The following is a 17,387-nucleotide window of genomic DNA, read 5'->3' on the forward strand; positions in this document are numbered from 1 at the left end:
GCCTTAAGTTCTGCAAAATGTCTTGATAAACTTGGGAATTCATTTTTCCTTCGATGATAGCAATCCGTCCAGGCCCTGACGCAGCAAAGCAGCCCCAAACCATGATGCCCCCACCACCATACTTCCCAGTTGAGATGAGGTTTTGATGTTGGCGTGCTGTGCCTCTTTTTCGCCACACATAGTGTTGTGTGTTTCTTCCAAACAACTCAACTTTGGTTTCATCTGTCCACAGAATATTTTGCCAGTACTGCTGTGGAACATCCAGGTGCTCTTGTGCAAACTGTAAATGTGCAGCAATGTTTTGTTTGGACAGCAGTGGCTTCCTCTGTGGTATCCTCCCATGAAATCCATTCTTGTTTAGTGTTTTACGTATTGTAGATTCGCTAACAGGGATGTTAGCATTTGCCAGTGATTTTTGTAAGTCTTTAGCTGACACTCTAGGATTCTTCTTCACCTCATTGAGCAGTCTGCGCTGTGCTCTTGCAGTCATCTTTACAGGACGGCCACTCCTAGGAAGAGTAGCAGTAGTGCTGAACTTTCTCCATTTATAGACAATTTGTCTTACCATGGACTGATGAACAGCAAGGCTTTTGGAGATACTTTTATAACCCTTTCCAGCTTTATGCAAGTCAACAATTCTTAATCGTAGGTCTTCTGAGAGCTCTTTTGTGCGAGGCATCATTCACATCAGGCAATGCTTCTTGTTAAAAGCAAACCCAGAACTGGTGTGTGTTTTTTTTAGGGCGGGCAGGGCAGCTGTAACCAACACCTCCAATCTCATCTCATTGATTGGACTCCAGTCCAGTTGGCTGATATCTCACTCAAATTAGCTCTTGGAGATGTCATTAATCTAGGGGGTTCACATACTTTTCCCACCTGCACTGTGAATGTTTACATGGTGTGTTCAATAAAAACATGGCAACATTTAATTCTTTGTGTGTTATTAGTTTTAGCCCCGGTTCACACTTATGCAAATGCGGGGTTCGCATGTAATGTCGGAGCGCACTGCTCCTTCATTACATGCGATCGGCTGTGCGGTGCGAGTTTAGCCATACACTTTGTATGGCTAAATTCGCACCCGCAGCAAACTCGCACAGGACCCTTTTTGGCAGCCGCATCAGGATCGGATCGCACAGCGGTTCACACTTGTGCGATCCAATCCTGTGCGAACTGCAAGATTGCACTGTGATATGCGATCAAACTGGGGGTGTCATTAAGATTACATTGACACCCCCAGCGTATCGCATATGGCAGTGTGAACTGCCGGGGGTGAGTGTGCGGGAACAGGCTGCGGATTCGCAGCCTTCCCGTATCGCATATGTGTGAACCGGACCTAAGCAGACTGTGATTGTCTATTGTTGTGACTTAAGCCCCGTACACACATACCGATTGTCGGCCGTAAATATTCGGCCGACGACCGATCGGCCGATTGTAGGCTTGTTAGTATGATGCTTCCGACAGCCGACAGCGCACTTTCAGCCGAAAAGAATCAGTCATGTAGGCATTAAAATTTTTGTTGGCCAACACCAGAACGGCCAATTGTTCGCCAGTCAGTACAGAATTCGGCCGACAATCAGCAGATTTGCAAGACTGGGCATGCTCAGAAAAGACAAAACACACAGAAAGTTAACCATCACATGACATCACTTCTGCAGTCGGCTGTTGTTGGCCGACAAAATTCGTGTGCAGTCTTTTGCAGTTTTCAACAGACACGACAGCCCTGGACAAGAGACGGCCGATCGTTCGGCCGACGATCGGTACGTGTGTACGAGGCTTTAGATGATGATCATTTTATGACCAATTTGTGTAGAAATACATATCATTCCAAAGGGTTCACATACTTTTTCTTGCAGCTGTAAATGGTACTCATCTTATGCACTCCTGGGAAGGCTTTTTGGCCCCCCGCATCAATTCTCCTCACTTCTTCATGCTTCTATCCCCCTCTCCCCCCCATTCCTACCCCCCCTTTTGTTTTTCCCTCCCCTTCTCCCCTTCCACACCCCCCTTTACATGGCCCCCCAGCTACCGTCTGGTGGTCGCTACCCTTCCACTGATAATTTACACATGTATCCCTAGTACGAGCCGCTCCTGACTGGGTCCCGCTTCTGTATGGTGTGTGCCCCTTGTCCCCTGATACAGCAAGTTCCCCATCGGGGGTGTCGGGGCTCGGGGGGCACCGCCGCCATGCACTTTTTGCCCCTATACCCCGGTTCTCTACACTCGCACAGATACTTTTAATTACTTGACCCTCCAGTGTTACATCTCTCCTTAGAATTTCCGTAAGGCTTTCCCTGCCACAGTGCTCTCAATGACGGGTACAGTTAGATTGGTTTACATCGTTATGTTTACTGCTGAAGTCCTAATTGTACGATATGACTCAAGTTTGTACATTTCACGGTTTTTCTTTGTATACCTGTTATGCTTTCTGTGTATTTTGTTTAATTTCAATAAAATGTTTTGGAAAAAAAATAAATAAATGGTACTCATTAGAAATCATGGGGTATGACTTGTAATGAGACTTTGCAGTCCCAAATCGCAGGACAAGTCATACAAGTGTGAAAGGGGCCTAAAATGGTTATTTTACTTGTGAGGCCTGTCCATGGGTTATACCATGTAATGTTCCAGTAAGTCTAAATCAAGTTATGAATGCAGCTGCCCAGCCAAGGAGAATAAGAACTGTCCACAGCATGCAGTATGGCACCTTGTCACACAGCCTTCAGAAGGCTTTCACTCTACACCTTGCTGGAAGCACAGCTTTTTGCTAGTTCTGACTTATTCAGATATTATACTTCAAGAAGATGAGAACTAGATGCCCTCGTTTTTTTTTTAATTCTCTAGATGTGTTTGACTGTTGGCAGCAAAAAGTTCTATAAAGATGTTCTTCTAAAACTGCACTGGGCTTACATGAGGCCACCCTACATACAAAAAGTATTTCTTTAATGATTACACACACAACCAAAAATGGATTCTTCACATCATTCAGTTGAGAAATTAGTAGAAAAGATGATGGGTAGACCGGGATATTTTTTACTAGCCATTTTATTAATAATAGCAAACTACTGTATGAAAACCATATTTCTGTGTTAGTACACAAAAGGATAGCCCACATACTTACCTTCCAGTTTCTGAGGATGCAGCACTGTCATGTGATCCATTGTACATGTGTTTTGACTGTCTGTTCCTTGGTCTCAAAACTGTAAAATGAAAAAATATTGAAAAATCAATGTTCACGTATACAATGTAATAAAATGATTAAATGTAATAAAAAATACATTATAAAAAATTATACTAACTTGTCATTTGTGGCTCATCTTTAGTCCCATCACAGTATGCAGCATGCCGCTCAATCTGGGTCGGGGAGAACCTGCAAGCACACATTGGGCATTCCACATCAAGAGATAAGACTGACTCCTCACAAGCCATCAACTCAGGAGGGGGGACATTCGGACAGCAAACCTGAAATCACAATAAATAAAGGTTGAAGACTGTCTATTGACCACTATGCTTGTGCTACCATACATTTTCTGTGCCTTGACATGTGCTCTATTAAGGCAGCCTGATTACTTTGAAAAAAAAATGATCCTCAATGCAAGAAACCCTGTACATGCATTTATTTTGGCAAGCACTGGCCAAACAAACACCTATGGGGCCTGAAATAATGCCAATCTAACCATTGGTAGAACAAAGGAATGCGATAAAAATGTCAAAATGTGATACAAGGGAGTCTTTACATTTAGTCCCATGAATAATTAAGACATTCAATAAATAGGAGTAAACCAGAAAGTTGGATTCAGTGGATTAATTAGTGGTTTGAAAGAGACTGCAAAGGCGTAGATTGTTCATAACTGATGCAAATATGTTGCTTCATCGTGTGTATTTGATACACCCAGAAACTGTTAAGCTTACAGTACATGTGCAAATTGTTAATTGCATGGTTTCTCCTTTTACAGTCTTGAACCCACATAAGAACAAGTTTACAACAACAAATTTTATCATGCATCCGTAGTTCAGTGGAGCTGAAAAACAATGCTCTGACAACAAGACACAAATCTACACATTTGTTCAGTTCATTTGATCAAATTGACACCAAACCTACTGCCTAACTAACTTCTTAGCAGTCGCATGCAAAACAAGTGGAATAATGGAAATCAGTACTGAGACATATCTGTTAGCTGCCATTGCCGACACCCTTAAGAAAATGCGAGCTGCCTCAGTGTGTCTAGCTTCACTGCTTTGAGTCAATGTCCTCAAAAAAGCATGGAAATCAGGAATGTTAGAGTGAAATTAAAAGTCCTGACCTACAAAGGTATTCTGGTGAAGGGACACAAAGTGGTGAAGCCTTCAGATTAACATAACAGAGAGGGAAACTTTTTCAGATAGAGTGGTTTATAATGGCAGACCCTAGTACATTTACAGTGCCTTGCAAAAGTATTCAACCCCCTTGACTTTTTATGTGATGGATCAGAACACAATAGTCAAAGTTAGTGAAGTGAAATGAGGGGTGGATCCCTACGGGCGGTTATGTCTGAGATCACAGAGTTCGGGAGGTTTTCGGGTCTCACCATAAATTGGTCCAAATCAGCGTTGCTGCACCTGGATGCGGACGCTGCTCAGCCGGTGGGCTCTCACTGCCCGGTCCCGGTGGTTGATAAGTTTAAGTATCTGGGGGTGGCGGTGTCGGCGGACCCAAATCAATATAGTGTGCTCAACATTAGCCCTCTTCTTACGCGCTTCCGGGATAAAATTAGGATCTGGACTAAGCTCTGGCTCTCCCTGGCGGGGCGAGTAAACCTTATCAAAATGATATTGATGCCTCAACTGCTATACTTCCTGCACAATTCCCCGATTGTTATTACCCTGAAAACTTTTCGTATTGTAAATACCCTCTTCCGCTCCTTGCTGTGGAAGGGAAAGGCGGCTAGAATCCGCTTGGAACAGCTGCAGAAGCCCAGGGATGGGGGGGGGGGCCTTGCCCTGCCCAACCCCAGTGAAGTGAAATGAGAAAAATATATACATAGAACTATTTTTTTAAAATAGAAAACAGGCATGTGCATATGTATTCACCTCCTTTGTTATGAAGCCCATAAAAAGCTCTGATGCAACTAATTACCTTCAGAAGTCACATAATTCGTGAAATTATGTCCACTTGTGTGCAATCTAAGTGTCAAATGATCTGTCATTAAATGTACACACCTTTTTTGAAAGGCCCCAGAGGCTGCAACACCTAAGCAAGAGGCACCACTAATTAAACACTGCCATGAAGACCAAGAAACTCTCCAAACAAATAAGGGACAATGTTGTTGAGAAGTACAGGTCCCAAAAATATACAAATATACAAATCTTTGATGATCCCCAGGAGCACCATCAAATCTATCATAACCAAATGGAAAGAACATGGCACAACAGCAAACTGGCCAAGAGATGGTCACCCACCAAAACTCACGGACCGGGCAAGGAGAGCATTAATCAGAGAGGTAGCAGAGACTGGAGTATCTGTACATAGGAAGACAATAAGCCGTACGCTCAATAGAGTTGGGCTTTATGGCAGAGTGGTCAGAAGAAAGCCCTTACTTTTAGCAAAAAACAAAATGGCACGTTTTGAGTTTGCGAAAAGGCATGTGGGAGATTCGCAAAATGTATGAAGAAGGTGCTCTGGTCTGATGAGACTAAAATGTAACTTTTTGGCCATTAAAGGAAACGTTATGTCTGTCGCAAACCCAACACATCACATCATCCAAAGAACACCATCCCCACAGTGAAACAGGGTGGTGGCAGAATCATGCTGTGGGGATGTTTTTCAGCAGCCAGGATTGGGAAACTGGTCAGAGTTGAGGGAAAGATGGATGGTGCTAAATACAGGGATATTCTTGCACAAAACCTGTACCACTCTGTGCGTGATTTGAGGTTATTGTCCTGCTGGGAGGTTCACCTTCCAGCAGGACAATAACGCCAAACACACTGCAACACTTGAGTGGTTTAGGGGGAAACATGTAAATGTGTTGGAATGGCCTAGTCAAAGCCCAGACCTCAATCCAATAGAAAATCTGTGGTCAGACTTAAAGATTGCTGTTCACAAGCGTAAACCATCCAACTTGAAGGAGCTGGAGCAGCTTTGCAAGAAGGAATGGGCAAAAATCCCAGTGGTAAGATGTGGCAAGCTCCTAGAGACTTATCCAAAGCGACTTGGATCTGTGATTGCCGCAAAAGTTGGCTCTACAAAGTATTGCCTTTAGGGGGGTGAATAGTTCTGAAGATTGATTTTTTTCTCTTATTTTGTCCTATTTATTGTTTGCTTCACAATATAAAAAAAAATAAAAAAAATCTTCAAAGTTGTGGCGCGCATGTTATGTAAATTAAATGATGAAAATCCTCAAACAATCCAATGGTTATTCCAGGTTGTGACAAAACATGAAAAATGCCAAGGGGGTGAATACTTTTGCAAGGCACTGTACATACTTCCTCAGCACAAGTTTTCATGATGGACATGGGCAAGGTTTATCTGGTAAGAATGGTCTTTGTTAAGAGTCTACTAATATGCAAAATACTATGATCTGACAGCTTATTGTGGTTTACATATGTTAGGGCACTATTCAGTTTACTCATTCTTTTTTCTTATGCTATTTATATGTTTCTCCACATCTACTCATGGATCAAGCTGGCAAACATTAGTGACAATCTAGGGAAGAACTATGCACTGCCAAGCCTAGCTACCTTTGCAGCTTAACAAGCATCCCAGGCAGTGATAGAGTTTTACCTAACATTGTCATCTTTGCTGATCAGCCTGATCTGCATGTAAATACAGAGAACACTATATAGGCATACAAAAAAAAAAATAATAATAGTAATTTGCATACTGAAAGCCCAACTCCAGGAATGCATACAGGAAAATGCATTGTGAAACAAGTAGTCTCCCACTCCATATTACAATCAAAATTCAGAAACACAGTAACCTGCAAAATGAATATACTATTCAAACCTGTAAAAAATATTTTTGGGATATTTATTTTTGTTTTCAAAGCCTTCCCCTCTTCCCAAAATTCTAAAAGAAACACGCCTGTGTGGGAAAAATGCCGTTAATATGCTTAGATTACCCTGGGTCCCCTGAGCTGTACTGTACATGGGTAAGGGTTATGTCACCATCCTTCTGGGGAAATCCCAGGTAATGCTGAGTAACCAAAATGTTGAGAGAAGAGGTTTAGCACATCTTCTTGCAAGATCTGGGGTACTTGGCAATGCAATCTTGTTGTAAAGGAAATAAATTTACTAACCTTTCACTCCTCAGGTTTTCATTTCAATTTTCTTAAATGGAGGTCCATAAAAAAAAAGTGGCCTTTGCTTTGTAAAGCAAAGTCCACTTTAAAGAGATCCTCCTTTAAAAAAAAAAAAAAAAAATGTATATGTGCATTTAGTGTATATTAGGCATGTTATTTGCCTGTAAAAGCCTTTCTTGTATAGATATCCAAAAGCCCCCGGACTGCTCTTGGAAATCTTGGATGTGATACCAGCAGCCACTCTTTAGTATTTGCCTTCACTCATAACAAGACTTATAAATATTTAGATTTCCTTCAGTCAGCCCAGCAGGAGATGCATGGGCACTGGTGCATGCTAGGGAAGGATATAAATATTTGGGGCAGGTCTTGTGATCACTCTTTCCCCCCTCCCCCACTGAGATCTGGGGAGGTGCTGCTGGACTTTGCTATCTATTAGGCACAATAGCCTAAGAGCGGTCTGCCATGTGCTCTAGAAGTGAGATAGGCCTGAAGTGGTCCTGGAGCTGTCCTGCCTGTCGATGGGGAAGCTGTGCCGAGAAGGAGACCCAGGGGAAGATCGCTGTTGTCACAGGGGCCTGGTAGCTCACTTGGATCAGGATGCACAGAAGTCTAAGAAACCCAGTGGTGGGCACTGGACCCAGCAGGAGAAAGCCAAGTCTGTTGACTAGCTTGAATACTACTTTCAGTGTTGCTGGTCAGCCTAAAGATTTTGACTGTGAAGCTGGACATGGAAGAGTCTGAGTGTTCTGCTAGGGTATCTGGGACTCCTAACCATCACCTCCTTGTGTGTTCCAATAAATCTCCTAAAAAGTGATTGGTGTCAACTGTTCTTTCTGGTTATCTTAGCCATGAACTAGCCCTGGAGTGAAATGCTGGCCCACCGCTGCCCTACATGCATAAAAAACATATGTAGGGGGAAGTGGGAAAGATGCTAGGTCAGCACAGACTGCAATTAGAAGCTTCTTCAAAGAGGCAAGGCCTATGACATGCAGGGAGGGAAGGAACTGCGGTAGGAAAAAGGCACTCCAGGCGTAGTCAAAGCGATTGAAAGTGACAAAAATGAAAAAACACAGCATGAAAGAATTTAAAACTTGATTTTTCTATATTTCTAACTGTTTAAGTTGGCAACAGAGTCTCTATAAGCAGATCTCGCATTTACTTAAATAATGGTATTCTCTAACATTTTACTTAAACTAACATAATTCTAAAAATGATCTTTGTATAAGACAGTTAGTTTTGCTGTACATTTAGGCTAATTCAAGTCTAACAAATAAATCTTGTAAAGCACTATGTAGCACTGGAGTGGGCCTCTTTGGATGCCCAGAAGGCTGGGGAAGAGCACAGACACCTATTTTCACAACTGCAATGTGAGAAACATTTGCTCACCACTTCACAGCACCAAGTTCTCATCCTTCCAAGGCGTTTATAACACTGCTGTATCTGCTGTAATTTGATTTTCAGCTTGGAAACTGGCTCAATTAGAAAGAAGGTGCCAAAACAATGAATGCTGGTGGATGTTTAAGCAGAGTGTAAGAGGGAAAGCCTTCTGTCTATCATCTACTCTGCTGTACAATATCATAAAGCATAACACACAAAAGCGTTTTAAAAAAACATTCAGATATGTAAAGTGCAGTTATGCATAGCAATAAGGAACAATGCTAGGCTGCCTATCTGTCTACCCCAGTGATACCTAGAATCCTATTGGATGGTATTACTGTATGTGTACAGTTTTACAGAAATGTATATTTTAATATCTCTTCACAACTGAGAATCACTGTGGCTCATACAAAAGGGGAAAACAACCCAGAAACACAGAGGGGGTGATTTACTAAACACCAATAAACTATGCACTTTGCAAGTGCATTTGCACTAATTTTCCCCAGAGCTTAGTGAATCTGGCGAAGCTCTGCTTATTTCCATCATTCAATCATGCGAAAACAAAAAAACGTTTTTTTTTTCACCTGATTGGGTATTCTTTACAAAGCTCTGGGAGAAAGGAGTTCAACTGCACTCTATTCACCTTTAGTAAATCAAACCCCAAGTGTTCTCGGAGTTACCTGTATATAAATGTTGAGCTTGGTGGACAAAAACAAGGCAAACAGAAAACCCCAAGTGTTCTCTGAGTTACCTGTATATAAATGTTGAGCTTGGTGGACAGCAACAAGGCAAACAGAACCATGCCAACAGGCCAAACAAAACAGACAAGGGTCAGAGACTCAACAAAGAGTATCGCTGAAAGGACCAGGACATCTACCTGGTAAAACTCAGAGACTATATGAACTTTAGACCAGGTGGTAACATTACAAAGCGGAGCATCAGAAGCTTTATATTGAAATGCAAACGAAACTTCAACTGATCTGGTAGAGTAAGGATACTGGAGGTACTTTATCCTTTAAGGCATAAACTTGTATAATGAGTTGTCTTATCCATTTAGCAATAGTGGAATTGGAAGCAAGAGTGCCTTCCAAAATCCAGCTGGCAGGGTAAAAAAGAGTCAGTTTTTTGTATAGAGGCTGTACCTTTAAGGTAGACTGATGGCTCTGACAACTGGAAATCCAAATAATGTACAGCAGTTTCTTTGGGATGCTTAAGAGCAGGGCACAAGGAAGGAAGGACATTCTCTTCATGAAGGTGAATGGCTAATACCACCTTTAGAAAGAAAGGCAAGTCACGTATGCAAGACCACTTTGTCCTTGTGAAGAATTAGGAAGGGTTCTGTACAAGAGAGCCACTAACTGAAAAACAATCTCACAAATCCTATAGCCACCAAGAGAGCTTTTGCATGAGAGATTATCAATGGGTTCAATCGTTTTTGGAACAGAATGGACAAGCCCCCTCTTGATGGTACTTAAAAAAAAGTCCAAGCTGCAGGAAAGTCAGAATGTGAGGTACCGAGTAGTCTCTGTGGCTAAAAACCCTGTGTTCACACAAGATGAAAAAGTATTTCCATGTACAGTAGAGGATTTTTCTCGCAGTGGCTATTCTGGCTTGTAATGTTGGAACGATACAAAAAGTGCATCCGGAAAGTATTCACAGCCCTTCGCTTTTTCCACAGCCTTATTCCAAAATGGATTAAATTTATTGATTTTCTAAAAAGTCTACTAACAATAACCCATAATGACAACATGAAAGAAATTTTTTGAAATCTTTGCAAAATTATTAAAAATAAAAAAATGTAAAAATCCCATGTACATAAGTATTCAAAGCCTTTGCCATGACACTCAAAATTGAGCTTAGGTGCATTCAGTTTCCACTGATCATCCTTGAGATTTCTACAACTTGATTATAATCCACCTGTGGTAAATTCAGTTGATTGGACAGGATTTGGAAAGGCACAAACCTGTCTATATAAGGTCCCACAGTTAACAGTGCATGTCAGAGCACAAACCAAGCAATGAAGTCCAAGGAATTGTCTGTTGACCTTCGACACAGGATTGTATCGAGGCACAGATCTGGGGAAGGGTACAGAAAATTTTATGCAGCATTGAAAGTCCCAATGAGCACAGCGGCCGCCATCATCCATAAATGAAAGAAGTTTGGAACCATCAGGTCTCTTCCTAGAGCGGATCACCTGGTCTAACTGAGCAATCAGGGGAGAAGGGCCTTAGTCAGGCAGGTGACCAAGAAACTGATGGTCATTCTGACAGAGCTCCAGCGTTTCTCTGCGGAGAGAGAAGAGAACCTTCCAGAAGAACAACCATTTCTGCAGCACTCCACCAATCAGGCCTGTATGGTAGAGTGGCCAGACAGAAGCCACTCCTCAGTAAAAGGCACATGACTGGCCACCTATGGTTTGACAAAAGGCACCTGAAGGACTCTCAGACCATGAGAAACAAAATTCTCTGGTCTGATGAAACTAAGATTGAACTCTTTCGCCTGAATGGCAAGCATCATGTCTGGAGGAAACCAGGCACCGATCATCACCTGGCCAATGCCATCCCTACAGTGAAGCATGGTGGTAGCAGCATCATACTGTGGGGATGTTTTTCAGGGGCAGTGCTCTGGACCTTAGACAAGAGGCGAAGGTTCATCTTCCAAAAGTATTAAGATCCTAAGCACACAGCCAACATAACAAAGAAGTGGCAACAGGACAACGCTGTGAATGTCCTTGAGTGGCCCAGCCAGAGCCCAGACTTAAACATCTCTGGAGAGATCTGAAAATGGCTGTGCACCAGCGCTCCCCATCCAACCTGATGGAGCTTGAGGGTCCTGCAAGGAAGAATGGGAGAAACTGCACAAAAATAGGCGTGCCAAGTTTGTAGCATCATACTCAATTAGAATTGAGGCTGTAATTGGTGCCAAAGGTGCTTCAACAAAGCATTAACCACTTTACCGCTGCTCACTAGAGCTCTACTGCGGCAAAGTGGCTCGATAACGTCTGGCGACGTAGACCTACATCGTCAGACACTCCCGCTGTATTCAGTCACAGCGGGAGTCGGGCCAGGGGAGGAGCAGCGGCGATCGCCGCTGTTCTTCCACGATCGTCGGGGAATCAAGTCTGGAGATCCGCCCGCTTGTGTAAACAAAGCTGGCGGATCTCCTAAGTGACAGGCAGGGTCAGATTGCAATGTTCAGCATAGCTGAACCTGCGATCTGTCCCTGTGTCATTCAGTCACCTCCCCCCACACACGTCAGTAAGCACCAGGCATACATAAACCCCTCCCTCTCCAATAAAATGAATCCCTTCCCTGCCAGTGTCATTTTTACAGTACAGTGCATATTTATAGCACTGATTACTGTAGTAATGTCACTGGTACCCCCAAAAGTGTAAAAAATGTCAGTCAAGGGTCCAATCTGTCAGCCACAATGTCGCAGAACCCGCAAAAAAAAAAAAAAAAAATCGCAGATCGCCGCCATTACTCATTAAAAAGAAAAAAAAAAACACCAAAAACGACAGAAATCTTTCCTTTAGTTAGTAAACACAATAACTTTTGCGCAAACCAATCAAAATACACTTATTGCGATTTTTTTTTACCAAAAATATGTAGCAGAAAACAAATTGGCCTAAAATGATAAAAAATTTTGATTTTTACATTGTTTTTGTGGGGAATTTCATATAAAAAATGTGAAAAATATTATTTTTTCAAAATTGTCGCTATTTTTTTGTTTATAGCGCAAAAAAGTAAAAATCGCACAGGTGATCAAATACCACCAAAAGAAAGCTCTATTTATGGGGAAAAAAGGACGTAAATTTCGTTTGAGTACGGCGTTGCATGACCGCGCAATTGTCAGTTAAGTCGCACAGTGCCTAATCGCAAAAAGTGGCCCAGACGTAAGACGGCAAAATCCTCCGGTGGTGAAGTGGTTAAGCAAAGGCTGTGAATACTTACAGTGGGGATCGAAAGTTTGGGCACCCCAGGTAAAAATTTGTATTAATGTGCATAAAGAAGCCAAGGAAAGATGGAAAAATCTCCAAAAGGCATCAAATTACAGATTAGACATTCTTATAATAGGTCAACAAAAGTTAGATTTTATTTCCATCACTGACTCTTTCAAAATTACAGAAAACAAAAAAAAAATGGTGTCTGCAAAAGTTTGGGCACCCTGCATAACTTATTGCATGCACTGCCCCCTTTGCAAGGCTGAGACCTGCCAGTGTCATGGATTGTTCTCAATCATTGTCTGGGAAAACAAGGTGATGTCAATCTCAAAGGTTTTAAATGCCCAGACTCATCTGACCTTGCCCCAAAAATCAGCACCATGGGATCTTCTAAGCAGTTGTCTAGAAAACTGAAACTGAAAATAGTTGACGCTCACAAAGCTAGAGAAGGCTATAAGAAGATAGCAAAGCGTTTTCAGATGTCCATATCCTCTGTTCGGAATGTAATTAAGAAATGGCAGTCATCAGGAACAGTGGAAGTTAAAGCAAGAACTGGAAGACCAAGAAAAATATCAGACAGAACAGCTTGCAGGATTGTGAGAAAAACAATTCAAAACCCACGTTTGACAGCACGATCCCTCCAGAAATATCTGGCAGACACTGGAGTTGTGGCACACTATTCTACTATAAAGAGATACTTGTACAAACATGGTCTTCATGGAAGAGTCATCAGAAGAAAATCTCTTCTACGTATTCACCACAAAAATCAACGTTTGAACTTTGCAAATGAACATATTGACAAGCCTGATGCATTTTGGAAACAATTTCTGTGGACCGATGAGGTTAAAATTTAACTTTTTGGCCAGAATGAGCAAAGGTACGTTTGGAGAAGAAGGTGCACAGAATTTAAATGAAAAGAACCTCTCTCCAAATGTTAAGAATGGGGGTTGGATCAATCATGCTTTGGGGTTGTATTGCAGCCAGTGGCACAGGGAACATCTCACGAGTAGAAGGAAAAATGGATTCAATAAAATTTCAGCAAATTTTGGATGGTAACTTGATGCCATCTGTGAAAAAAGCTGAAGTTAAAGAGAGAATGGCTTCTACAAATGGATAATGATCCTAAACACACCTTGAAATCCACGGGGGATTACATCAAGAGGCGTAAACTGAAGGTTTTGCCATGGCCTTCACAATCTCCTGACCTCAACATAATTGAAAATCTATGGATAGACCTTAAAAGAGCAGTGCGTGACAGACAGCCCAGAAATTTCAAAGAACTGGAAGACTTTTGTAAGGAAGAATGGGCAAAGATACCTCAAACAAGAATTGAAAGACTCTTGGCTGGCTACAAAAAGCATTTACAAGCTGTCATACTTGCCAAAGGGGGCAGTACAAGATATTTTGCAGACGCCATTTTTTTTGTATTCTGTTATTTTGAAAGTGTAAATGATGGAAATAAAATCTAACTTTTGTTGACATATTATAAGAATGTCTAATCTGTAATTTGATGCCTTTTGGAGATTTTTCCATCTTTTCTTGGCTTCTTTATGCACATTAATACAAATTTTTACCTGGGGTGCCCAAACTTTCGATCCCCACTGTACCTACCTCTTCTAAGGGAGGTAGTTACACTTTTGATTCAGGGAGAGAAGGTGGCAGTGGAGAAGAACCCTGGCGCTTTTGGGCTCTGGACAGTGATGACTGAATTAAGGCTAATAGTGGTCTGAGTAACTGATGCCGCTAAAGAGAAATGGGTCTTTGTCATATAGGCTGCCTTTTGTGTGCCTGAGATACAGCTAATTGGATGCAGAGACTGAGGTTAAAAATAGGGTCCTGTACTGATGCAACGTCACTCCTTTAGCAAAGTCTTTGTGGCAAAAGGGTGGGATGAAATGTCATGGTACCTTATAAGGGCTCTGGGCGAAAGTGGTGGTAACAGTGCAATCTGTGGTGTGATGCAACAGCTAGTTATCCACCTGAGGCTAAGCTCTAACAGGTGGAAATTTTACCGCCAAGTTAGAAAATGTAGACGCTTGCCAAATTATTATAGTTCGATGCAATTCCCAGTTTCCTGATAGTTTTAATTGTAAAAATTAATACTTTTCAGAAGATACTAATAAGTATACTGCAAGTAAAGGAGATGTTAAGTCTCAAACATGCTATAAGACTACAGTAACAGTCCAATAACAGGAAGAACCTGTCTTACCTATCCATGTTGTATTTCCCTTTATGGGTCTAGACTTTGCCTGTCACAGTGGGCATATCCCAGAGGGGTCTTCAGGGTTTAGGAACCATAGAAATTGACCACAGCCCTGGACTTGTGGCTAACTATGTGTGTTGCACTAAGTGCTAAAATGAGCACCCAAGCATTATCCAGTACTAAAAGCAACATTACAAGCTGTTCCTGTAGCGTGGCTTCCGGTTCGCAAGGTATTACTGAGGTTGAATCAATCCAAATGCACTGCTTCTATTATTCTAAAAGAAGGCAGTGAAAAGTTTCTTGAAGAGTTCCTAGTTATTAAGAACTAGTTAGGCATAGACTTCTTCAAAAGGTTGAAGAGGTCCATCACCTACAGAACACTTGCTTAAAACCGAGGTCTCAAAGAGTGTAGTAGTGTTGGAAGAGGTAAACCCAAGGAGGATGTGTCCAAAACATTTGTCAGTGTCCAATCACCTGAAGGTAGCAGCCTATAACCCAGGGTCTACGAATATCCAGACTGTGACCTGTACTGTACAAGTAAAATAGGCTTTTTTTTTCTTGGCACACATGTGTACCTCTACCCTGTTCATTTCTATGGGTGGGCCTCATTCCAGCTGTCCTATGAAATATGGATCAGCATAAGAATAAATGGGGCTGCAATCAACGTGCAGTCCATGTGCACTAAGAAGAGTCTGCAGCAACATTTTCAAAGGAAATGTTTGCAGTGCCTGTCAGGGCCACACAGTAAAGTTCCCTGGAATAGGGAGGGAGATAAGTATACAACACGACAGGCTGCATTCATGAGGGTTACTAAAAGACAAGTTCAGTAAAATTGAAGTTGTTCTTTCAAGCCCAATTGAAGATCAATTTATCGTACAGACCTCTAAGAATGTGGTCACCATAGAAACAAAAAATGATAAAAGATATTTTAAAAACAACAATATCTGACTTTTTTCAGCTTAAAATCAAAGAATCCTCACTGCTGCTATCATGACTATCAATTCAATATGCTTGCAAAAATAAATGAAATGTCTCTTGCATGTCTGTATAACTACGCTTTGCACTATCACTGCTTTCTTTCCAATTGTTTAACCATCACAACACATATTGTAACTGACACAATAATCATCTGTTGTGTATTCATTTGTGCATTGTTTTTATTTCAAAAATTTTCCACAGCTGTCACTTTAGCCTGTACAAAAAAGAAGCACCAAACCTAGAAATATTAAGTATTTTCTGAACTACCGATAAGGAATGGTTAAAGCTTGTTGTAAGGCTCTTCAAAAGCTGTAGCAAGTAGCCAAAGACAATTAGGTGGTGGGACCTTCACACTGAACAAAGCTTTGTGGTGGCCGACAGAAGCCATCGCTAGTCAAGTAGAGCTTCAAACCAAGCAGTTACATGCGGTTAGGGACAGCTGTCCAAGCCTGGAATCTGGTGTATACAGGTACAGTAATCCCCCGCTCCATCGCGGTTCAGTTTTTGCGGTCCCGGTAATTCGCGTTTTTTTTTGTAATGTTATTTTACTATATAAATCATTAAAAATGAAATATTTTTGTGTTTTCCATAGCTCTTGCTATGTCTCTTAGTATCTTTTATGTGTTTAAATGAGTTTCTATTGTTTTAAAAGTGTGTTTAAAGACCTTAAAATGCTTCTACACGTACAGTGACAGTAAAATAAACATGCCTACAATGCATTTTAATAGGGTTTTTCTATTTCGTGGAATTTCACTTTTCGCGGCTGGGTCCGGAACGTAACCCCCGCAATGGAGGGGGTTAATGGCCGTGTGAAGGAGGCCTTAATGTGCAGTACAATGGGAACCAGAGTTGGACCCCATGCATTCAGTAACAGACCTGGACAGACCTTTCCCTCATTTCTCTGCAATATAAGTCCGTGTGAGGAAACATGTGCTGATAGTTGTAGCTGTCACTCAACTACAAGTGTGAGTAGGAAGCAACATTCTTCTGAAAGAGAAGAGTATTTTAACCACTTTACCACCGGAGGATTTTGCTGTCTTACGTCTGGGCCACTTTTTGCGATTCGGCACTGTGCGAGTTTAACTGACAATTGCGCGGTCGTGCGACGCCGTACCCAAATGAAATTGACATCCTTTTTTTCCCACAAATAGAGCTTTCTTTTGGTGGTATTTGATCACCTGTGCGATTTTTACTTTTTGCGCTATAAACAAAAAAAAGAGCGTAAATTTTGAAAAAATAACAATATTTTTCACATTTTTTTATATGAAATTCCCCCCCAAAAAATGTAAAAATCAAAATTTTTTTAAATTTTTGGCCAATTTGTTTTCTGCTACCTATGTTTGGTAAAAAAAAATCGCAATAAGCGTATTTTGATTGGTTTGCGCAAAAGTTATTGCGTTTACTAAGGGAAAGATTTATATCATTTTTGTGGTTTTTTTTTAACGAGTAATGGCGGCGATCTGCGATTTTTTTGCGGGACTGCGACATTGCGGCGGACAGATCGGACCCCTGACTGACATTTTTGACACTTTTGGGGGTACCAGTGACATTACTGCAGTAATCAGTGCTATAAATATGCACTGTTACTGTAAAAATGACACTGGCAGGGAAGGGG

The 17,387-nt window shown here is 41.5% G+C and overlaps 2 protein-coding genes across 2 annotated transcripts in view; both read right to left on the bottom strand.

Moving 5' to 3' along the window:
• The window catches only part of HK3 (hexokinase 3), a 474,982-nt gene extending 463,766 nt beyond the window's left edge, over positions 1 to 11,216 (bottom strand). Inside the window, exon 1 of the mRNA XM_082256083.1 lies at positions 11,212 to 11,216. The gene's annotated coding sequence lies outside the window, so the exon portion shown is untranslated. The remainder of the gene's footprint in view (positions 1 to 11,211) is intronic.
• UIMC1 (ubiquitin interaction motif containing 1) overlaps positions 1 to 17,387 on the bottom strand; it is a 212,504-nt gene that overhangs the window by 55,007 nt on the left and 140,110 nt on the right. The window contains exons 9-10 of the mRNA XM_082256084.1: positions 3,294 to 3,456; positions 3,116 to 3,194 (exon numbers count right to left, since the gene is read on the bottom strand). Coding sequence (XP_082112210.1) covers positions 3,116 to 3,194; positions 3,294 to 3,456 — 242 coding nt within the window. The remainder of the gene's footprint in view (positions 1 to 3,115; positions 3,195 to 3,293; positions 3,457 to 17,387) is intronic.

The sequence above is a fragment of the Pelophylax lessonae genome (genome assembly GCF_965119305.1).
Source record: "Pelophylax lessonae genome assembly, chromosome: 4".
Lineage (NCBI taxonomy): Eukaryota > Metazoa > Chordata > Amphibia > Anura > Ranidae > Pelophylax > Pelophylax lessonae.